Genomic DNA, 23,601 nt, shown 5'->3' on the forward strand with positions numbered 1-23,601 from the left:
GAGAGTAGGGTCCACGTGCTGAATCAAGTGGGGACTCCTGCCCTCGTACTTCTACCTCCCCTTTGCCTGGTGCTCAGTGGGGGTGATGGTGACGTCACAGGTGTGGAGTCCCAGCCATGTACTGAGCGCCAAGCAAAACAGCCAGGGCGAGTGTATGCATCATCAGTGCCTGGGAAGGAAGGCCACTGCAAGAAGGGAGTCTGACGGAAAAACTTGACAGAGGGAAGGGAGGCACCTTGCTTTATCGGGGCGGGGAAGGCCAGAATAAAATTCGGCTGCTGCGAGGACCAGAGAGAGAAGGCCTGGGCTGGCACTGGAGAGGGATGTTCCCTCACTCTCCCCTCCTTTGCTTCTCCCAAAGCTTGTAAATGCCCCAGATATGAGCCAGCCCAGGCCCCGCTACGTGGTAGACAGAGCCGCATACTCTCTCACCCTCTTCGACGATGAGTTTGAGAAGAAGGACCGGACATACCCAGTGGGAGAGAAACTTCGCAATACCTTCAGGTAACTGGTCCAGAACCCAAACTCCTGCCTCCTCTGCTCCCCACCAAAATCCTTTCTGCACCAGGACACAGCTTCTGCACCAGTATCCCTAAGATGGGGTTAAGGGAAGCCCTGGGGAAGCGAGGTTCTGAATGATGAATTTAAGATCCTACAACCTCATCTGTACTGAGACCCCCAGGGAGGATGGGTAGCAGGAGCAAGAACCATCTAGAAGGGTTATAGGGCATCCCCAAACCCCTGCATGGCATCTCCCATATTCTCAATCCACCCGAGTCTCTCTGGGTTTGTTAAGGCACAGTAGATGAGCATGTTACATTATGAAGGGGTGGGGAGCATCAGAGCCCTTAATCCACACCCTGCTCCCTCCTTACAAAAAATACCTGAAGTTACCATCACCCCAAGCCCTTTGTCCTTTCCCTCCCGGATGTTCCTTCCTCCACTTGGTCCAGAGAATGCCAAAAGGAGGCCCTAAATTTCTGGACTTTACTGAGGGGACCTACCAGGGTGTAGTCCTACCATCGCCCAGGCTCTTTCCATTCTTAGCTCCCTGGAAATGCGATGGTGGGTATGAAACCTTGTCCATAAGGAGGTGCTACACAAGGTGATCCATACCCACACCCTAGGAGGCTGGGGTTGCGAACGTCACCCTTCCCCTTCCCAGACTCCTGGCAGACCTCGTCCGGCCTAGCTATAGGCCGGCTCACTCTCCCTCACTCCCCTGGGGAGACGGCTGATTCAGTTACCTGGATTGAGGTCACTGGTAATGGCTGAAGTGGAGACGCAGGTGGAACTGGTTCAGGCCAGGGGAATCACCCACTTGAGTTTTTACTAAAAGCCCCAGCCCAACCCTGTTTCTCTTGGGAGGCTCCATTTCTGCCCAGTTAGTCTGTCCTCACAGCTGTGCTCCTCAGACAAGTGGTCTCTGCCAGTCTCTGTGCCCAAAGACTTTAGGGCACAGAGTCCGAGGATGAGAAGATCTGCTAAAAGATTGGATAATGAAAGCTGTAAAGGGATATAGCAAACTAACAATTCCCATGATGCTGGCATGAGAGCCTTGAACAGTGTCTGGCATAGAGAAGGTGCACCAATAAATATTTGTTTCATGAATGAATGAATGAATGTCTAGAAAGCTAATCCCTCTCAGCCTCTGTGTCCAGCTCTTCTTTCAAGCTTCAGATTGCTTTGCCCAACATACAGCAGACTTGCAAGTAAGGTTGGGCATGGACTGGCCCTCAAATGAGTTGCTTTTCTTTCCCTAGCCAGCTCTCTATTCATAAGTCCTGCTTTCTCTGCCACAAGCAGACCTGATGGAGCCCCTGCAGGGCTGGTTCTCTCTTCGAGCAAGGCTTTAGAGTTGCATTAAGCAATTTATGCCCCATCTACCTCCCCTTCCAGCATCCCAGGAATGGCAGAGGCACCCATGAGCCCCAGAAGGGACATGGGGTACGATATTGATGATGATGCTGTTTCATGGAGTGTTAGTTGGAAAAGAAAATCTGCCCAGACTTTCCAAGGTACAAAGCATTGTCTTTGTTGGTTTCAGTCTTGGGTGACATCCAGGGGACCAAGTGTCAGGGAATCTATTGTTGAACAACAGCAAAGAGTAGGAATTGGTGCTGGGCAGGAAAAGAAGCCTCATCAGAGCAGGCCAGTGAGTCACCAGATGGGCCCTAAGTATTCGAGTTCCCTCAACTGGGAGAAGGAAAGCAAATGCCCCTCACCCACTTCCAGTCATCAATCCACTGGCTGTCACCCTTGAGTTTGTAAGCCCTTGTTCCTACCGCTCCTGGGTTTCTATGAAAGGACCTTGAGGTGTTCGACAAACAGGGAAGGAATCAACTCTCCCCACCCTGCGTTGACCAGTGAATTAATCCCTCCTCTGCTGCCCAGTGAATTCACAGGAGAAAGAACTCCGGTATTGGAGTTACCACACATACAGGATAGTGAGTCAGCAGAGTTCACCCTGCAGGAACAATAGAGCCTTCCTTTTCAAGGAAGTTCTAAGAAAAATGGCAGCAGGCAGACTCCACTCAGATGTATTCACTCATTCATTTATTCAACAAATATTTACTAAGTGCCCCTGTGCAAGGCTCAAGGTGTACAAAGATGAACAGGAGAGCTAGACTTTTGCCATGCGTGGTGGGGTTTGCTGCCTAGTGGGAGAGACAGACAAAAAGCAAGGAATGCACACACAGGATGCACACACAGCAGCAAGAGCCAAGGTACAGGTACCCAGGCCTGGAATCAGACAGACAGCACTCGGAGGAGCCTTTCCCAGAGAAAAGCCATCTGAGCCAGGAGACGGATCTGATACCTCCGAAGACTGAGCCACCACAACACCCATACCTTTAAGCCAAGTCTTGTAAACTCCCCAGGTAAGGAGCTGGCAGTCAGAAGACCTCCAGCTAATGCCCAGGGCAAGTTGACGAGCTCTTAAGAAAAAGTTCCTGCCTTTTCTTCTCAGTATCCCTGGCACATAGTTCAGTGAATTTTGAATGAACCAATGAATGAAATGAGGAGGATATGATAATCCCTCTCCAACATGGAATGTCCAAGCCATGCAGAGCCAACTGGAAATTTTCCCCTTTCCCCTCCAGATGTTCCTCAGCCAAGATCAAAGCTGTGGTGTTTGGGCTGCTGCCTGTGCTCTCCTGGCTCCCCAAGTACAAGATTAAAGACTACATCGTTCCCGACCTGCTTGGTGGACTCAGCGGGGGATCCATCCAGGTCCCACAAGGTGAAGGGGCCCCCTTAGCCAGGCCTGGATTGCCACTTCCCCAATCATTCCTCTCCATCCCCACTCCATCCGTCTGTGATCCCCATAAGTCAGTCGTGCTGCTGAGCTTCAATCTCGTTGTCCTCTGCAGGCATGGCATTTGCTCTGCTGGCCAACCTTCCTGCAGTCAATGGCCTCTACTCCTCCTTCTTCCCCCTCCTGACCTACTTCTTCCTGGGGGGAGTGCACCAGATGGTGCCAGGTAAGGCCTATCCCCTCTGGGCAGGCAGGATGACCCAGACCACAAAGATGGGAGGTGTGGCAAAGGGGGCTCGGGAGACTTTCCACCTGCATTCTCCTAGAATTTTTGTCATCAGTCCTAGGGGAATGGTCGCTGTGAATGTCAGTCCCAGGTCCTCGGTGACCTTGGGGAAACCACTGAGCCTCTTTGAGTTCAGTTAGCATTACCTGTTCCATCTTCCCCCCAGGAATGAGAGGAAGGCTTGGCAGAATAAGATATACCATATGCTATACCATGCTTAAACAGATGTGAGAAATCACCATCTAACTCCCTGGCTGGTCCCACTACAGGGACATTTGTACTTCTCTGGTGCTAAGTGAGATGGAGAAAAGCCTGGTCACAAGCGCTGGTTTCTGGTTCAGGCTCTGCTTGTATTTATTTCTGAGTTCATTTCTTCACGCATCTGATAAGACAATATTGACCGTTGAGGTGAAAGCACCTTGAAAAGCATAGATCATGGTTAGAGTGAGTGGTTGTTTTTATTATGATGGAGAAGAGCCTTGGAGGTACAGGGATCCATCCCCCTGGGGGTCGGGAAGCGTTCCTGGGCCCCTTTCTGGTTTCCATGGGTGTGGTCCAAACCTCTGATTTTTGCTGGCTGGGTGGGGCACCACAGGTACCTTTGCCGTTATCAGCATCCTGGTGGGTAACATCTGTCTGCAGCTGGCCCCAGAGTCGAAATTCCAGGTCTTCAACAATGCCACCAATGAGAGCTATGTGGACACAGCAGCCATGGAGGCAGAGAGGCTGCACGTGTCAGCTACGCTAGCCTGCCTCACTGCCATCATCCAGGTGAGGGGGCAGCCCCCAACCCTGCTAGGAAGGCATCAGACCACCCTGCCCCTGCCTCAAAGCCTTAGCTTTGATGCTAAATCTGATTTAGGGGGCTGAGCGTGGAGGCTCATGCCTGTAATCCCAGCACTTTAGGAGGCTGAGGTGGGCGGATCCCTTGAGGTCAGGAGTTTGAGACCAGCTTGACCAACATGATGAAACCCCATCTCTACTAAATATACAAAAATAAGCCAGGCTTGGTGATGTGCGCCTGTAATCCCAGGTACTCAGGAGGCTGAGGCAGAAGAATCACTTGAATCCGGGAGGCAGAGGTTGCAGTGAGCTGAGATCACGCCACTGCACTTCAGCCTGGGTGACAGAGCGAGACTCTGTCTCAAAAAAAAAAAAAAAAAAAATCCAAGTTAGGGCTCTACCTTCTCCTTCCTCCCCATCCCAGGGCTAAAGTGAACCTTGAAAATTAACAGTGTCTCCTACCTGCATCTAGCAGGACCATACAAAAAAAAAAACAACAGCTGCACCTGGTAAAACTGTCCTGAGCTTTAAAACTGTCTAAAAGACTCACCGCCTCTCTCCATTATCCCGTGGAGAAACCCAACTCTCTGCCAGCGCAGTCTTGCAGACTGCTGCTTTTCTCTAACATCCCTCACCCTGCTGCAGCCTCCTCTGCTCCAAGCCACAGCAGCAGTTGCACAACATAAATTGAGCTTCCACAAAGGGTTGCAAAGGATTCTGCTAGGTTTTATGAAGGGAAGCACCACATGACAGAATGCAAGAGCAAAATGCAGTCCCAGAGAGCACCTTTCCATTCACTCATTCATTCAGTTTTTTGCCAAGAACTAGGCTAAACCCTGGGATACAAAGATAAGTGAGAAAGAGGTCCAATTCACAAGCTGCTCACAGTGCAGCAGAGGAAGGAGCCATGTCAACAGATAAATTTGTATGCAGTGAGATAAGCAGCAAAGTAGAGCTATGCACAAAGAACTGTAGGAACACAGAGCAGAGAGTCACAGAGGACCTCAAAGAGGAGGTGACACTCTACCTGTCTTAAAGGATGAGAAGCTAACCGGGAACAAGATATACAGAGGATGGTCCAGGCAGAGGGAACAGTGCCTAAAAACACTGAGGCCTGAGAGAGTGTGATCTGCCCAGGGAAAGCAAGGAGGTTGGTGTGGCTGGAGGGTAGAGGGCCCCAGAAGAGGATAGAAAAGTAGGCAGGAGCCAGACAATGAAATCTGGGGTCTGTCCTCTAAACGGCAGCTTTGGGTCTGATTAGCAGTTTATAAGGATAATTTCGGCTACACAGAGAATGAAGAGTGGGAGGTGGATTAGAATCAAGGCAGGGAACCTGTTGGGAGACTCCACAGAGGCCCAGGCGGGAGTAATGCAGGCCAAGACCACGTAGAGAAAGAGATGGGGCTGGACTTGAAAAGAATATTTTACCAGAAGCTTGGTGATAGATTGGATGTGGGAGGTAAGGGAGGATGACTCTCAAGTTTTTGGTTGGGCAACCAGGTTAATGATGGTGTCATTTACTGAGAGAGAAAACACTGGGGGAGGACCAGACTTATTTTACAGATAAGGAAGCCAAAGCCAGAGAGGTGATGTAACAAAAAGGCCCATGCTCTAAAGGAACTGAAGGTCTAATGGCAGGCATGTAAAGCACAGTGAAGGGCAGGTGAAGGTCACAGATGGCCCATTTCCCTCAAGCTACTGCTATCCTAGGACTGCACACAGCTCCAGACCTAGGTGTGGGTGGGGCGGGTTGTTGGAACTGCTGAACCACATGGGTCTTCCCCCACCAACCACCTTTTTCCTCCTCTCAGATAGGCCTGGGCTTCATGCAGTTTGGCTTTGTGGCCATCTACCTCTCCGAATCCTTCATCCGGGGCTTCATGACGGCCGCCGGCCTACAGATCCTGATTTCAGTGCTCAAGTACATCTTCGGACTGACCATTCCCTCCTACGCAGGCCCGGGGTCCATCGTCTTTGTGAGTCTGGGGATGCACCCCTGCCAACGGGGCAAGGCTCCAGCAGACACACGAGGAGGCTGTACTGTTTTAAGAAGTTGTGAGCTCCTCATTGCAAGGGCTGGCTTAGCTATTGTTCAGAGAGGATTCTGAGGGGGTTTCTGTCTTGGGAGGGTCAAAGTCATGACCTTGAGGTTCTTGGTAGTTAATCCCTGCAGAAAAGAGCTGTATCCTCTCCACCAGTTCCCCATTCTACTGCCTCAACCCCTCCCTGCCTGGAAAGTCCTTCCTTATGTCTAATCTCCATCCCTCCTTCTTTAGCTCAAAGTCTTCTAAAGAAAAAGAAAGCATTCCTTTTCTAGCACGAGTTCCCCATGTGCCTTTTGGGAGAGGGTAGTGGATGAGGGGACAGTGTTCCTGATCTGGGTTTTAATTCTGTCTTGGTGTGCCTCCATTAGCTTTGATGGCATCCCTTCCCTGGGTCAGACACCTAAAGGTGGGGTAGTATGGGAAGAAGGGGTGGGAGCCTGTGAGCATGATGCTCTTTCCCCCAGACCTTCATTGACATTTGCAAAAACCTCCCCCACACCAACATCGCCTCGCTCATCTTCGCCCTCATCAGCGGTGCCTTCCTGGTGCTGGTGAAGGAGCTCAATGCTCGCTACATGCACAAGATCCGCTTCCCCATCCCTACAGAGATGATTGTGGTAAGGACCGTGTCCAGAGCTGGGGTGTTGGGGGGCCAGGCTGTGAGACGAGGAAGCCGCTACCCTTCCTCACCCCATCCCCCCCACTGGCAGCCAATGGGACAGGAAGTCAGATGTGAATCCATCCCATCCGCCATATGTGGCGTTTCTTCTCTTTCTACTGCTCTAATAATTCCCCCTAACGAGGCAGGGGAGTGGGATTCAGGGTCCCCAGAGAAAAGGGAGACTTGAGAGAGACCCCTGCCCTGGCCCCAACTTAGGGCTAATCCCTATTCTCCACTCTGGGGTTTGCAGGTGGTGGTGGCAACAGCTATCTCCGGGGGCTGTAAGATGCCCAAAAAGTATCACATGCAGATCGTGGGAGAAATCCAACGCGGGTGAGTCCAGGTGGCCAGAGGCCTGGCCCACCCGCACCACATGCCCCACTCAGGCCTGAGCTCAGAGAGGGAGACAAGATGAACTCTGTGAAAGTGCTGTCGAAACTGTATGACACTGGCCATGTCTGAATTCTTACTATTACTGTTTCCTGAGAAGGGTCACACAACCAGCCAATGTAGGCTATTTTATGAAAAATGAGTCTTAACTGCCACACTCCCCTCATAAATCTCATTCAACTGATGCTGTTAAACAAAGCCTCTCTGATCAGCCCCTTGCTGGCTCTTTGCCTTGCTCTAATGCATTAGTTCTTTGTCCATGCAGAAAGGGAGCTATTAGGTTCAACCAGATTCATGAAGCATCCACTCGGTGCCAGGCACCATGCTGGGCCCTGGGAAGAGAAGGGCGATGCTTGTCCTGCAGGATTGGAGCAGGCACGGGAGGGAAGGCCACACAGCACCAAAGGTCTAGGGGTCTGTGGACTCATGAGCGTGCAGGGTTCAGAATCTGGGAGTTAACAAACGAGGCCCTACCACGTACTGGCCCAGGGACTTTGGGCAAGTTGGTTCTCTAAGCTCAGTTTCCTCCTTTGTAAAACAGGAGTGATGGTCCCTACCCTATGGGGTGGTGCTGAGGATTCAGACTGCATGGGATAACTTAGGCAAAGATTCCGGCACACCATGGGGGCCTGGCTGGTCCTTGTGGGCTGGTGAAGGACTTGGCTGCCCTCCCTACTCACACCCTTGGGCTCTGCCTCCTTCCGGGCTCTTCGGCAGGTTCCCCACCCCAGTGTCACCTGTGGTCTCGCAGTGGAAGGACATGATAGGCACAGCCTTCTCCCTAGCCATCGTGGGCTATGTCATCAACCTGGCTATGGGCCGGACCCTGGCCAACAAGCACGGCTACGACGTGGATTCGAACCAGGTAGCTCCGGCCACTCCCGGCAGGACTGGGCAGGATGGGTCAACTCAGGCCTGGCATGAGGTATCTTGGGTGGGGTGCTCATTGGGCTGAGGTGAGGCATGCTGCCTTGAGTGTGGGGGATAGGGGGTCCTCTGACCCCAAGAGGCTGACGTCCTCTTGACTGGGAATGTGTGACTTTATAGCCACAGGGTCACTCTCAGGTCCTAGGCCCACAATCCAGCTTGCATGCCTGACTGCACTTGGTCCCTGTGCCCCCCAGCCCCACACTGGCTTCTAATCCTGTCCCCTCCTGACAGGAGATGATCGCCCTGGGCTGCAGCAACTTCTTTGGCTCCTTCTTTAAAATTCATGTCATTTGCTGTGCGCTTTCCGTCACTCTGGCTGTGGATGGAGCTGGAGGAAAATCCCAGGTGAGCCTTGTTCTAGGGGAGTGGTGGGGAGGTGGTAACAGAACGGTTGCCCCAGAGAAGCCTGGGCACTGCAAGCTAGGCCAGCTCTTCTCCAACCCCCTTCTTCCCTTCTTAGTCTCCACTCCACCAAAGCCATGGATTGGAAATAAATCAAGAGCAAAGAATTCACACCTATCCTCTATCCCCAACTCTTTCTCGGAATAGGTGGCAAGCCTGTGTGTGTCTCTGGTGGTGATGATCACCATGCTGGTCCTGGGGACCTATCTGTATCCTCTCCCCAAGGTAAGAGCCCAACCATCGAGCAGAGGACAGCGAGAGACTCCAGTAAGAACAATCCCTGAGAGTTGTGTGGCACTTTACAAAGTGCCACCGTTGTCATACTTAGTCTCAACCACAACCTGTGAGGTAGACAATGCAGGTTTTATCCTCCCCATTTCATAGGTGAAGGAAACTGAGACTGAAAGTCTAAGTAACCTTGTCCATAGTGAGGCAGCTCACAGTGCAGGGCTGGTCCCAAACTCCAGCCTTCTGGCCTCAGAGTCTGATCCCTAGGCAGCATTTGCACCTACCCATGAGTACCGGGCTCTCATATAGCCCAGCTAGGAGGGCTCTAGGCATGTGTCATTTAGGGATGAGGGGAGAGAGATAGGGCAAGGATGGAGCCAGGAAGGACCCCATGGCTCTAACGCCAGCACTTTCGACACCTAAGGGCGAATGCAGCCATTTGGGGGAGCAGCCAGGGCAGGTGTTCCAGAACTCCATCTCTGTCCTGCCAGGCTTCAGGGTCGGGTATGCGCAGGAGGGCAAAAAGAAGGGGAAACCCTGGGGGCCTGGAGCAATGTTCTGCTTCTCTAGTCTGTGCTAGGAGCCCTGATCGCTGTCAATCTCAAGAACTCCCTCAAGCAACTCACTGACCCCTACTACCTGTGGAGGAAGAGCAAGTTGGACTGTGTAAGTATCGGGCAGCCTCTGGGTACCGGCCATGCCCCTGCCCTCTCCTCCAACCCCACAGCCCTGTCAGTTAGCCCTGTCCTAACAATGAACTCTCTAGTCTGCTGCTTCCTAATTAGCATAGCTGAGTGGTTAAAAGTCCAAGTTTCGAAGCGAAACATCCTATGTTCAAACCCTCACTCAGCCATCTGCTGGCTCTGTGGCCAGTAGCAAGCCCCCTAACCTTTCTGAGTCTTGGTGTCTTAATCGGGGAAATGGTTATTTTGTACTCTCTGCCTCCCAGGGTTTTCTATGAAGAAGAAGCAAGGTAATACAAGTAAACATGTTGTCTACATCGTATTTTATACTCAACAAAGCTTATCTATGACTACTTTATGACATATAGCTCCAAAAAAGCAAAAGGAAATAGTTTTAAAAAAAAAAACAAACAAACCTAGAACATAAAGCCAGAGGACCAAAACCTTCAGGAAGTTACTAGACTTCCCTGGGGTTCTATTTCCTCATCTGTAAATGGGGGTGAGACTCATGCAGTCACGGTTGCGTCAAACGCTGGTTCCAAGGATTAAATGAGATCACAGTGGGAAAACACCACATGAGCACAAACATTCTGCAAACATGACTTATTGTTATGATTAGTCACACACTCCACCGCATCTTCCTCTGGGCATAGTCACGAAGACCAGTGTACATTGACAACACTGCATTCTCTCCATTTTAAGCCCCATCATAACCTATGGGAGAGGATTTACTAACCTTTCTTAATGATGATGAAACCAAGGCTCAGAATGGTTAAGTAAATCATCAGAGGTAGGAAGTGGTAGAGTCTGGATTAAAACTCCAAGTCTTGGACTCCAGACCTCCAGGCTGTACTGTCTCATAGGGAAGGGAGGCTCACCCATCGAAAGCAGGGAAGAAAATCCTTAAAGCCAGAGAAGTGAGTGGCTCATCTGTGGTCACCCAAGGAGAGAGAGTGATGAGGACAGGGAGAAAAATTATACCTCAGTTCCCAGCCCAAAGATCTGCTTTGACCATAGCCCAACAAGCTCCTGCTATGGCAGTATTTCCTTAGGTTCACATGGCGGCTTGTGTTTCCATTTGATCTTCACAGCAATTCTCTACAGGAATCTGGGCAGATTTATTTCCTTTAGAGGAATTTGTGGGTCTTAAAATCTACAGGGGGCAACTATCAAAACTTCACCCAATGTTGCCCCCCACCCACACACAAAGAGGCCCCCAGTCGATCAGAAAGCACTGCTGAGCTCCTGCCAGGGCCCACGCAGCTTGCTATTAGACAGAGAGAGGGAACTCACATTTACTGGTCACCCACTGAGCATCCATCACTAGGCCAGGACCGTCACTTTCCTTAACATTTGAATCCTTTCATAAGGTAGGCGTTATTATTCTCCTTTTGTTTCACATAGCCATTAAAGAACAAAACTTTGGGCAGGGTGCAGTGACTTACACCTGTGATCTAGCACTTTAGGAGGCTGAGGCAGGAGAATTGCTTGAGGTAAGGAGTTCAAGGTCAGCTTGGGCAGCATAGCGAGAGCCATCTCTAGAAAAATAAAAAGTTAGCTGGGTGTGGTGGTACGTGGCTATAGTCCTAACTACTCAGGAAGGTAAGGCCGGAGCACAACTTGGGTTCACGAGTTTGAGGCTGCAGTGAGCTGATCTTGCCACTGCACTATAGCCTGAGCAACAGAGAAAGACCCTCTGACTCCAAAAACAAACAAACACACATGTTTTGAACCCAAGCAGATCTGACCCCAGCTGCATGCTCTTATAGATGCTGCCTCCCTGTGTGCTGGGGCTTCTGTTAAAAACACAGACAAGATTAGGCAACCACAGTCAATCTAAGGGAAACAGGAAAGTGTAACTGAAGCACAAATAACATAAAATAATGCAAAAACGCAATTTAAAAAAAAAGAGAAGAAAGGCTCTGAGGTTTTACTAGCAGAGAACGGCCTTGGCTAATCCAGGAAGACTTCCTGAAAGAGGTCGTGTTTTCCCCAGGTCTGCTTTTGACATCTCTCTTTTTACAGTGCATCTGGGTAGTGAGCTTCCTCTCCTCCTTCTTCCTCAGCCTGCCCTATGGTGTGGCAGTGGGTGTTGCCTTCTCCGTCCTGGTCGTGGTCTTCCAGACTCAGTTGTAAGTAATAGCTTCCGCCCTCCCAGCCCCATAGTCGGGTCCCTGGGCCAGCCCTCCGAAGGCTACCATGCCACGGCCTGGCTTAGTCCACTGTACCTTCCACCTTTGGGCCTGGCACGGGAGTTGCTGCCAGGCCCAAGGAGAGCCCAACCCAGCCAGGACTGTGGGCACAGGCTGGGCTGTTTGACTTCCCATATCCTGAAAAACCCAGAGGAAGCCAGCATAGTCTTGCTGGGGACGGCTGGGGAGAAGGTGGTGGCAGAGAAAGGAGGGCAAGAGCAGGTGGTGAGATTCAACATCCTTCCAAAGACACTGCCAGAACCTCAAACCAAATGGGACCCCACCCCAGGAGAGTGCCAGGGTAGAAGACAGAAGCTGTGTTCTACACACTGGGAGTATCACAGAGAAAGGGTCCTGGCCAAGGCAGGGAGGATGCTGAATGTTGGGGGAATCTACCTTCTCTTCTTGAGAACTCAGAACAAGGAAGTGATGACTTCAGGGCAACTGAACCTTGTCACCTTGTGTGCTCCCACCACTTCACTTCCCTGCCCTCTGGTCTGGAAGCTATGTCAAGGGCCTGCCTGTCATCCTCCTAGTTATAGGAGGCCACAGGCCACCAGACATATGTCTCCAGTGCAGAAAGACAGACACAGCAAGTCTGGGGGTGAGGACAGGACCCCATCCTACCTTGGCTCTGCCCCGGCTCCAGCAGGAGCACCCTTCCGGGCCCATGGGCCATGAACATTCTCTTATGTTTTTCTCTTCCTTCTTCATCCAGTCGAAATGGCTATGCGCTGGCCCAGGTCATGGACACAGACATTTATGTGAATCCCAAGACCTACAATAGGGTAGGTGATTCAAGCTTATGACCTCTTTCTTTTACTCTGCACCACCCCAAGAAGAGGTTGTTTTTTAAAGCCAGTAAAGACATTTCTGCAACTTGAGCTCAGTCTCCCTGTCACAGGCCCAGGATATCCAGGGGATTAAAATCATCACTTACTGCTCCCCTCTCTACTTTGCCAACTCAGAGATCTTCAGGCAAAAGGTCATTGCCAAGGTAAGGCTCAGTGCCTGGGGAACAGAGGCTCTGGACAGAGAGTGGCCAGAAGATGGAAGCAAAAGGGTGGTGGGAGCTGAAAACAGGTCACTCCCATAGAGGATGGAGGTCAAGATTGCTATTGGCTCTCTCCCTACAGACAGGCATGGACCCCCAGAAAGTATTACTAGCCAAGCAAAAATACCTCAAGAAGCAGGAGAAGCGGAGAATGAGGCCCACACAACAGAGGAGGTCTCTATTCATGAAAACCAAGGTGAACAGAGGCCAGAAGCAGCCCCCGTGCCCTGCTCCCCTGCCCATTCTGATATTGCCTCCTGTTATTCATGGTACCCCGGGGACCCCACTTCCCACCCTGACAGGCAAAGACAGAAAGTCTCTGGGAACACTGCCTGGTGGCCGCTGGGCATTTTTCTTCTTCTTTTTTTTCCCTTTTATTTTTTAGAGACGGAGTTTTGCTCTTGTCACACAGGCTTGAGTGCAATGGCGTGATCTTGGCTCACTGCAACCTCCACCTCTGGGTTTCAAGCAATTCTCCTGCCTTAGCCTCCCAAGTAGCTGGGATTACAGGTGCCACCACGCCCGGCTAATTTTTGTATTTTTGGTAGAGACGGGGTTTCACCATGTTGGCCAGGCTGGCGTCAAACTCCTGACCTCAGGTGATTCACCTACCTCAGTCTCCCAAAGTGCTGGGATTACAGGCCTGAGCCACTGCACCCAGCCTGGGCATTTTCTTCTTGGATGAGGTGCTACCATCTCCCAGGGAAGCCACTGAACCCCCACGGCCCTTCTCCATTTTCTGGCTCAGATAGGATATGGCCCATGGACTTTTGAACAACCCAGAGGGGGAGCAGCAGTGAATTTCCTGGGGAACCTAGGCAGCCCAGGGCTAGCAAGGCCTGGGGAGTGGGGGGCATGGGAGTAATCCTTGTAATCCCAGCACTTTGGGAGGCCGAGGTGGGTGAATCACTTGAGGTCAGGAGTTTGAGACCAACCTGCCCAACATGGCAAAACCCTGTCTCTACTAAAAATACACAAAAATTAGCCAGGCGTGGTGGTGGGCACTGTAATCCCAGTTATTCGAGAGGCTGAGGCACGAGAATCACTTGAACCCGGGAGGCAGAGGTTGCAGTGAGCTGAGATAGTGCCACTGCACTCCAGCCTGGGCAACAGAGGGAGACTCTGTCTTAAGAAATAAAGGAGCTCAGTGTCCCCGGAGGGGCTTTCTCCCAGACAGGGTGGGCTGAGGCTTCAGTGCCTCTCTTGGCTGGGTCCTCTCACTTTGTCTGGGTTGTAGGAGACCAAGTTTGCAGGCCCTGCCCAAGAAGGGGCTTTGGGAGAGGCCTCTCTGGTGGAGCTTTCGGGGTCTGTGTTCACCATCACCGAGGAGATTTATTCCCCTCCACCTACACCCTCCATGCCCCTGCTTCAGCCACCGCAAGGTCTGGCTCAGTCTGGTGGTCCCTGACTCTGCCCACCATCTCCACCCCTCCAGACTGTCTCCCTGCAGGAGCTGCAGCAGGACTTTGAGAACGCGTCCCCCACTGACCCCAACAACAACCAGACGCAGGCTAACGGCACCAGTGTGTCCTACATCACCTTCAGCCCCGACAGCTCCTCAGCTGCCCAGAGTGAGCCACCGGCCTCTGCTGAGGCCCCCGGCGAGCCCAGTGACACTCTGGCCAGTGTCCCGCCCTTCGTCACCTTCCACACCCTCATCCTGGACATGAGTGGAGTCAGCTTTGTGGACTTGATGGGCATCAAGGCCCTGGCCAAGGTGAGCTCTCGGGGGCAGCAAGCACTACCTGCTCCACCCCCTCTGCTCTGCTCTCCACATTCCCTTTCCTGGGAGGCCTCATTTCAGGAAGCTGAGGGAGGAAGCTCACCACGGAGGCTAAAGGCTCCTAGGAATCCCTCCTTTCCCCAGACGCTACCAGGATGGGACATTCTCCACAAAGCAGGCCCAGACGGCCCGTGACAATGACTGGCTAGAGAGGTCTACCAGAGCTTCAGGCCCCCATGCTCCCAACGCCCCAGCAGTGACCATCCCAAGTCCCTCTCAGCCACCAAGAACCCACCCAGGGTCTCTGAATAGGGTTCAGTTTGGCGCCTGGTTCATGATCTGCTGCCCTTGTCCCTCATTCACTGGCCAGCCTAGGAGAGAGGAAGAAATAACACCAGCGCCCCACACCATCAGGCCAAACAGACAGCCCACGGGACACCTTGAATGAATGTATCTATCTGATAACTTTCCAGCAGCCACCACCAATGGCAGGAGTCAGCAAACCTCAGAGCTGGCTCAGATAGAGGCAAGCCAGGGGAACAATGGGCACAAAGAGTGTTCAGACTGATGTCACCATCAACCAGGCTCAGGGCAGGCCCCATACCCAGCCTTGGGCCTCAGCTGGCTTCCTTAGCCGGGATCTGGAGTCCAGGCCAGCCTTGGCTGAAGCTCTTGATTCCCTGAGCCTCCGTCTTCCCCTCCAGCTTCTGTCTGAAGCCACAAAGGAATCTGGGAATCTAAGCTACTGAAAGAAAAGATCAGCTGGGCGTGGTGGCTCACGCCTGTAATCCCAGCACTTTGGGAGGTCAAGGCAGGTGGATCACAAGGTCAGGAGTTCGAGAGCAGCCTGGCCAACATGGTGAAACCCCATCTCTACTAAAAATACAAAAATTATCCAGGTGTGGTGGCAGGTGCCTGTAGTCCCAGCTACTCCGGAGGCTGAGGCAGAAAATTGCTTGAAGCCAGGAGGTGGAGGTTGCAGTGAGCCGAGATCGCGCCACTGCACTCCAGCCTGGGTGACAGAGAGAAACTCCATCTCAAAAGAAAAAAAAAGAAAAGATCTAGCCCCACAAGAAGGGGCCATGGTGACTTTAAGTGCCTGCCACATTGGCAAAACTCCATTTCCGCCCCCCTTCCCAGAGGAGCCGTCAGCCAGCACTCCAGGGAGAAGCGGTGTGCTTTGCTGCTATTTTCGTCTTTGGCTGCTGGGCTCTCGGGGTTGCTTATTTGTTTGGCTTCCCCTCTGAAGTACGTTTCGTGAATCACTTTTGAGACCCACTCAGAACATTCCTTTCCTTTTGCCTCCCTACCCCAACACTTCTAGCTGAGCTCCACCTATGGGAAGATCGGCGTGAAGGTCTTCTTGGTGAACATCCACGGTAAGACAAAGAGAACATTTAGGGACTGAAAGGCTGGCAAGGAGTGTGGGGTAGGAACAGTTGGTGGGGTCTGAATAGTGAGGAGCTTGGAAATGAGAGCACCCAGATATCCTCCCCAAGCTGCTGCCTGCTCATAAGAGCTTCAGGTACAAGTCCAAAGAGACTGATCAGATTGTATAAACATCCTAGGGGCCTTAGTGACAGAATGAGGGTAAGGGGGTCTTGGAGTTACAAAAGGACAGCTAGTATTCTAATCTACCCCATAACTAATTTGCCATGTATCCTTGGCTGAGTCACTTTATCTATCAAGGGATCTATCTCTACCTATGTAAAACAAGAGGGCTGACTAGATGGATTTGAGGATCCTCTCCCAATCAGAAACTCTGTGAATCTATATAGGCATAGAGCACACCCAGGGAACGTATAAATATGCAGTTTTGTAGGCACACAGCCTCCAAAGGGTGCATATACACAGCCTCAAGGATGTGGCCACAGAGCAACAGACATTTACATTATTAGCATGTATGCAAAGTGCAGAGATGTGGGAGCAAGTGCACACAGACACACAAGAGAATGTAAAGGGGCACATACATACACCCCCAGCTCCCTGCACTGGGTCAGACCCCCTCCAGCAGGGCTGCAGGTCCCAAGCTCCACATGGCCATGCTCAGGGAGAGAATCTGCAGTGGCAATGACCTGCTATGATATGCTCTGGAGTAAGAAGCAGTGGATTCTCCCCAACCTCACTGGACACCCCCTCAAGAAACCATCTCTAGGATTAAGAGTAATGGTTCTGCCACACATTGGAAGTTGCTGGAAAGGTCTGGGAAAACAAGAGGAAGGATGGGTCCTTGGGGGATAGAACTGGCAGTGGCCTCCTCAAGGATGGCTTAGGCTTTTCCACTCGAATCACCATAAAGTACTGACTCCCTAAATCAAACTGCTTCCTTCTGGCCTGGGTTGAACGTTCAGCATCCTCAAGTTCATGTCGCCCTCTGCAGTCCAGAGCTGATATTGCACTGCCAATGCCATGGCCCTCAGATACAGCAAGAGCTCAGACCTCAGTCCTCTCCCATCCCTGCTCTGGTCTCACCATCTTCCCCACCCCCAGCTCCAATCCACAGTGGCTGTTATCTTTCTGAAGGTGATCTTTTCTCCTTCTAGCCCAGGTGTACAATGACATTAGCCATGGAGGCGTCTTTGAGGATGGGAGTCTAGAATGCAAGCACGTCTTTCCCAGCATACACGATGCAGTCCTATTTGCCCAGGCAAATGCCAGAGATGTGACTCCAGGACACAATTTCCAAGGGGTAAGGTCCTTGCATCTGGGGAATCCTAGGCTCCAAGGCACTGAAATAGCAGGACCAAGACGTATTAGAAAGAACACAAGAGAAGGTTTAAGTTCCAATATCAAGTCTGCCATTTCAGTTTTCTGAATCTCAGTTTCCTTATCTGTAGAAGGAGCACCATCAACTAACATTACCTACCTCTCTGCATTTTTCTTTTGTTTTGTTTTAGGGTTAAATGATAATTACATCTTTTGTGTCACTTGAAAGTGCTTTGCGTATTGTAAAAATTCTTTATCAATATAAATTTTCTGGTTGCACAAACACCCAAAGCGTAGAAGAGCAGGCCCACTCTGCTGGCATCGTTCCCTGCCTCCTCCACATCTCTTTCTAATGGGGGCTTTGGGGAAGGAAGGGGAGGGGAGTAAGCCTACCCATTTTAACTTACCAGAGCTTAGAGATTTCAGGCTGATGAGGGATGAAGAGATTGGGTCTGAGTTTTATCTCAGCTTTTCGACATTTAATTTACTAGCTCAGTAAGTGACATACAAATGGGATACAAATAACAGCATCTAAAACTCCAGAAGGCTGAGGAGTCAGAAAAAGCCCACGCCCTTGGGGTCCCTGCCTAGGTATCCCCAGTCGTCTCTCAGCCTTCAGGGTCCCCTCCCAGCTCAGCTCCTGCCCTTGGCCTCCCAAGACTCTGTTTGTGCCCTAGCCCTGGATAAAAACCTCCCCCGCCCTCTGTGGGTCATAAGAAAGGCTTTTCTGGCCCTAGAGCAACGATTTGCTCTTTGCCTTAAGAGACTGATGAAGGTGAAACCATCTATTCTAAGTGCTGAAAGACTGCCCAGGAACACACCGGGCGCTGGCTCCTGCCCTCCATGCCTAGAGGGAAACTGGGGGAACAACGGGCTTTCCTGCTTTGTGAACTTGTCCGCAGAGCAAAGAGGGAGATTCGGGAGGAAACTGCAGTATTTGCCAGTGCCCTAATCATGTTCAGCTACTCTCGTTGATATGTATACTTTATTAGTTATAGACATAAATAATTTATATTTTATATAACATTACTTACATATTATAGACTACATTCACAGATACAAATCATACACATAAACACACACCTTTTCAACAGCGTGGTGACGGACAAAGCAAGCAAAGTGAGGCTGGTTATCAGACTTTAACAGATTAGAAAACAGATTCCCAAGAGGACAGGAATTCCCCAAGGTCAGGCAGCTAGCCGGTAGCTTTTCTAAGCTGGGTAAAACCTTCCCTGCCTCTAACGGCCCACAAGGGAGAGAAGACCGTGATACACACCTGTCTGGTATAAAGGGGAAGACCACAGCTGTGATGTTTTTGTGAGGCAGGTGAGGGAAGGGGCAAGAGGATGAGTCATGTGTCAGGAAGCAGCGTCCAACCAGAGCCAGCCACCTGTCCCTTTTCCTGCCACCATGCACCAACTTTGCTGTTCAGTCACTGAAGCTCATTCTGCACTGACTTCCTCCCTTCCAGGCTCCAGGGGACCCTGAACTCTCCTTGTACGACTCAGAGGAGGACATCCCCAGCTACTGGGACTTAGAGCAGGTGAACTGAGGGACGGGGCTGTGAGGGTGGGAGCAGGGTGAGGAGGGGAAGGATGGGGTCGCTGTCAAATACAAGGTGTTCACTCGGCTGTCTCACCTCCAGCCCAGAGCAGTCACATTCAAGGCCACAAAGATTTGTGGTCATCTTTGTTTCTTTTCTTTTCTTTTCTTTTTTTTTTTTTTTTTTTTTTTTGAGACAAAGTCTCACTCTCTCACCCACACTGGAGTGCAGTGGCATGATCTCGATTCACTGCAACCTCTGCCTCCTGGGTTCTAGCAGTTCTCCTGCCTCAGCTTCCTGAGTAGCTGGGACTTCAGGCCTGTGCCCAGCTAATTTTCGTATTTTTAGTAGAGACAGGGTTTCACCATGTTGGCCGGGCTGGTCTCAAACTTCCTATCTCAAGCGATCTGCCTGTCTCGGTCTCCTAAGTGCCTGGATTACAGGCATAAGCCACTATGCCTGGCCTTTGCTTTCATTCTTCTCAATCCCTGAAAGGCATCGTGGGGAGAGGGTGAGTCACTGGACCAAGTCCTAGAGAACTAGTATCTATTCTTACTCTCCAACACATCATTCATGTGACCTTGGGCAAGCCATGTACACCCTGGGCCCTAGTTTTTATCATCTGTGAAGTTAGGGAAACATAGGTAATACCTGTCCCATCCACCACACCAGATTGACAGGGCAGTCACTTGTTCTTTCACTAATTCAGCAGGTATTTATGGTGTACCTACTGTTTGCCTGATGCAGTTCAGGATGGACAAACAGCAGTGAGCAAAACAAAGGCCTCTGCCTTTTAGAAACGTATGTTCTAGTAGAATAAATGAATTCTGGGTCTAAAAATAAATTATTATTGCATGTGGACAGGGCTTAAGAACTAAAAGACATGTGGCTGGGTGGAATGGTTTACACCTGTAATCCCAGCACCTTGGGAGGCTGAGGCGGGAGGATCACCTGAGGTCAGGAGTTTGAGACCAGCCTGGCCAACATGGCAAAAGCCGGTCTCTACTAAAAATACAAAAATTAGCCAGGTGTGATGGTGCATGCCTGTAGTCCCAGCTACTCAGGAGTCTGAGGCATGAGAATCACTTGAACCTGGGAGGCAGAGGTTGCAGTGAGCTGAGATCGTGCCACTGCGCTCCAGCCTGGGTGACAGAGCGAGACTGTCTCAAAGACAAACAAACAAAACAAAACCTAAAAGGTATGTGGATATGAGGGATCACCATCCCCACAGGGCCCCTGGATTAACACCACCCCACCAACACCCTGAATTAAAAGAAACCAGATAACTAGGTTTGGAGAAATCTGGCTTTGGGTCTATGAGAAATAGTGTCTCTCTTTGTGCTTCTTCCCATCCTTTTTGACATTGAGCTCCGTGGTGCTCTGAATCCATCTCTCACAGTGCTGATGGCAGGTGGGACAGATTAGAAAATAGAGCTTGAGCCACAGAGATTTGGCAGACTGATTTCTGTGCCCTCTTGGAATCTCCAGCACATTCCGAAAAGCCTGGATAGGACCAAAATAGCTTATCAAAGTGAGAAAGGACTTTAGAGCTTGTCTACTGCCAACCCTTGTTTTACCCAATGAGGAAAGTGAAGCTAAAAGGGGGCGAGGGACACGTGGAAGGTCACACAGCACACGGGAGGCAATTCACATGTAGATTTCTGCACCTGCTTCTGCCACGCTGGACTGGTTCACCTCCTAGGATGACCCTGCCTCTCCCCTGTTCACACACACACACTCTCTCGCGCACACACACACACGCACACACGGGCACACAGGCACACATGGTGCCTTGTTCTGGCAAGGGGTTCCTAGGGTCACCTCTTGGTTGCAGCCACTGTGACCCCAACTGGTCTAACCTCTCTCTTCCCCTCCCACTTCCTTCCTGTGGTTCCTGCAGGAGATGTTCGGGAGCATGTTTCACACAGAGACCCTGACCGCCCTGTGAGGGCCCGACCAGTCTTCATGCTGCCTACAGAGCACCTGGCACTTGGAACTTCCACAAAAGATGAGCCTGGGTCACAGGGAGTGTCAGGCAGAGGAAAGTGCATCCCCCAGAGCTTGGCTTCCTGTCTCCTCTCCCCCGTCTCCTCCCCTCTTTCCTTCCCTGCATCTCCAGAGAGAGCCTCTCAGCAGCAGCGGGGTGCTACCCTTCCAGGAATGAGAGTCTGGTAAGCCCAGTCTTCACCCGTCAGGCCTTGGCCACAATGGACAAGCCTCCTGCTCGCTCCACCCCACCCACCTCTGCCCTGTCCTTGGCAGCTGAAGGACACCTTGACTTCCAGCTTTTACAAGTGAGCCAAAAACAGAAGGACAAGTACAACTGTGCTGGCCTGCTGTACAAGCTTCAAAAAGTGTCCCAGAGCCCACACGGCTCAGTGTCAGATGGTGTCAGGCTGTCACGGGACATAGGGATAAACTTGGTTAGGACTCTGGCTTGCCTTCCCCAGCTGCCTCAACTTTGTCTCTGGCAGCTCTGCACCCGAGGACCATGTGCTCTCCACACCCAGGAGTCTAGGCCTTGGTAACTATATGCCCCCTCTGTCATCGCCAAGGCTGCCCAAACCACCACTGCTGTCAGCAAGCACATCAGACTCTAGCCTGGACAGTGACCAGGGCCATCGAGACCACCAGAGCTACCTCCCCAGGGGCAGCCCACTAAGGTTCTGCCTCAGTCCCCTGAAACATTGGTGCCCCTGCCCTCAGAGGCTGCTCCCTCCCCCTGGAGGCTGGCTAGAAACCCCAAAGAGGGGGATGGGTAGCTGGCAGAATCCTCTGGCTTCCTAGTAATAGATACCAGTTATTCTGCACAAAAGTTTTTGGGAATCCTTCTTTGCACCCAGAGACTCAGAGGAAAAGAGGGTGCTAGTACCAACACAGGGAAAACTGATGGGACCTGGGCCCGGACAGTCCCCCTTGACCTCAGGGCCGGTCAGGGAAATGCCTCCCTTTGGTAAATCTGTGTTATCCTTCTTTACTTGGCAAACAGCCAATCATGTTAACTCTTCCTTATCAGCTTGTGGCCCAGAGACACGATGGGGTCCTTCTGCAGGCAAAGGAGGAAGTCCTCCAGGGACCCGCTGCATCCCCTAACTGCATGCAGATATGGAAAGGGGCTGATCCAGATTGGGTCTTCCTCCACAGGAAGATTCCTTAACACCCTTAGGACCTGAGGCCATCTTCTCCTATGAAGATGAAAATAGGGGTTAAGTTCTCCATATGTACAAGGAGGTATTGAGAGGAACCCCACTGTTGACTTGAAAATAAATAGGTTCCATGTGTAAGTGTTTTGTAAAATTTCAATGGAAATGCACAGAAAATCTTCTGGCCTCTTATCACTGCTTTTCTCAAGCTTCTTCAACTTAACAACCCCTTCCCTAACAGGTTGGGCTGGCCCAACCTAGGAAAACATCCCAATTTCTAACTTCAGCCAGACCTGCATTGTGTGTCTGTGTGTTGAGTGAGCTGATCAGCTAACAAGTCTTCTTAGAGTTAAAGGAGGGGGTGCTGGCCAAGAGCCAACACATTCTTGGCCCAGGAGCACTGCTTTTCTGTGAATTCATTATGCCATCTGGCTGCCAATGGAACTCAAAACTTGGAAGGCGAAAGACAATGTTATCTGGGATTCACCGTGCCCAGCACCCGAAGTGCCAAATTCCAGGAGGACAAGAGCCTTAGCCAATGACAACTCACTCTCCCCTACTCCACCTCCTTCCAAGTCTAGCTCAGGCCCAGGAGGTGGGAGAAGGTCACAGAGCCTCAGGACATTCCAAGTCAGAGTCCCCTTTGAACCAAGTATCTAGATCCCCTGAGGACTTGAGGAAGTGATCCTTAACCCCCAAGTAATCATCAACCCCCAGACCAGCCTCAGAACTGAAGGGGATTGTTGATCCAGTGGCCTGGAGTTGGGGCTCAGGGAGAGGTCTGCAACATGTCTGAGGGTTGCAGAGCCCGCTGTGGAGGTAAGATTGGAAACACGTGGAGCAGAGGGAAGACATTGAAGAAAACGTCTCCGCTGGAATATTTGGAAAAGAACACTCTTCTGGACCTGGTTGAAGCAGGAAAGATGGAGGCAAAGTAGTGAAATAATCCAGAATTTCAATACTTTTGAATGTTCTTAGTGATACTGACCTGTGATAATATAATTCCCAGGGAGGTCTGGGAACCTTATCTCTTGAGATATTTGCATAATTTATTTAATTTAAGCCTCATTCTCCTTTTGTTTGTTTTGGTAATAAACTGGATTTGAAATGTGAACAAATGCACATGTTTGGGTGGTTTTATAGAAAAGCAAAACAAGTCACTTCCACGGAGACCTGGCCTTGCTTTGCATTATGCTGGGGGGAAGCAATGAGGACTCAGATTTCTCCATGGGTCTCCCAGCTCCTCTCCAAGTTCTGATTTTTCACTCCTGGGAATGCATAAACTTCCACGATCCAGCTAAATAACAGAAACTGGGGAGAGAAGATTGGGCTGAGGGGTCCACACACCCAGTACCAGTACCCAGAGTCAACTCTGGATTTTTGAGGCTATAGGCGATGTCAAAGCCCCATCATCCCTCTGCATGCCTTTCACTCACTAATTCTTTCACCTTCATGGGATGCCTATTAAGGGCCAATCCCATTGTTACTTAGCAAAGCCTTCAGAATCCTTAGTGTGGGGCAGCACACAATCTAATCCCACCTTTCACTCCCCTGTTTGTGAGACAATGCAAGGAGA

At 51.0% G+C, this 23,601-nt stretch overlaps 1 protein-coding gene and 1 long non-coding RNA gene across 2 annotated transcripts in view; one reads left to right on the forward strand and one right to left on the reverse strand.

Annotated features, from left to right (window-relative positions):
• LOC112609749 overlaps positions 1–1,073 on the reverse strand; it is a 42,349-nt gene extending 41,276 nt beyond the window's left edge. Inside the window, exons 1-2 of the long non-coding RNA XR_003116235.1 lie at positions 1,005–1,073; positions 433–592 (exon numbers count right to left, since the gene is read on the reverse strand). This is a non-coding gene — a long non-coding RNA (uncharacterized LOC112609749). The remainder of the gene's footprint in view (positions 1–432; positions 593–1,004) is intronic.
• The window catches only part of SLC26A9 (solute carrier family 26 member 9), a 30,379-nt gene extending 7,236 nt beyond the window's left edge, over positions 1–23,143 (forward strand). The window contains exons 2-22 of the mRNA XM_025362773.1: positions 362–504; positions 3,102–3,241; positions 3,372–3,482; positions 4,138–4,313; positions 6,137–6,301; positions 6,835–6,987; positions 7,282–7,364; positions 8,139–8,286; positions 8,583–8,696; positions 8,901–8,978; positions 9,552–9,647; positions 11,690–11,796; positions 12,575–12,644; positions 12,761–12,853; positions 12,993–13,106; positions 14,346–14,627; positions 15,958–16,012; positions 17,177–17,322; positions 18,811–18,882; positions 20,783–20,826; positions 21,002–23,143. Coding sequence (XP_025218558.1) covers positions 380–504; positions 3,102–3,241; positions 3,372–3,482; positions 4,138–4,313; positions 6,137–6,301; positions 6,835–6,987; positions 7,282–7,364; positions 8,139–8,286; positions 8,583–8,696; positions 8,901–8,978; positions 9,552–9,647; positions 11,690–11,796; positions 12,575–12,644; positions 12,761–12,853; positions 12,993–13,106; positions 14,346–14,627; positions 15,958–16,012; positions 17,177–17,322; positions 18,811–18,882; positions 20,783–20,826; positions 21,002–21,410 — 2,781 coding nt within the window. The 5' untranslated portion in view covers positions 362–379 and the 3' untranslated portion in view covers positions 21,411–23,143. The remainder of the gene's footprint in view (positions 1–361; positions 505–3,101; positions 3,242–3,371; positions 3,483–4,137; positions 4,314–6,136; positions 6,302–6,834; positions 6,988–7,281; positions 7,365–8,138; positions 8,287–8,582; positions 8,697–8,900; positions 8,979–9,551; positions 9,648–11,689; positions 11,797–12,574; positions 12,645–12,760; positions 12,854–12,992; positions 13,107–14,345; positions 14,628–15,957; positions 16,013–17,176; positions 17,323–18,810; positions 18,883–20,782; positions 20,827–21,001) is intronic.
• The last annotated feature ends 458 nt before the right edge of the window (positions 23,144–23,601 follow it).

Source organism: Theropithecus gelada, chromosome 1 (genome assembly GCF_003255815.1).
Source record: "Theropithecus gelada isolate Dixy chromosome 1, Tgel_1.0, whole genome shotgun sequence".
Classification (NCBI taxonomy): Eukaryota; Metazoa; Chordata; class Mammalia; order Primates; family Cercopithecidae; genus Theropithecus; species Theropithecus gelada.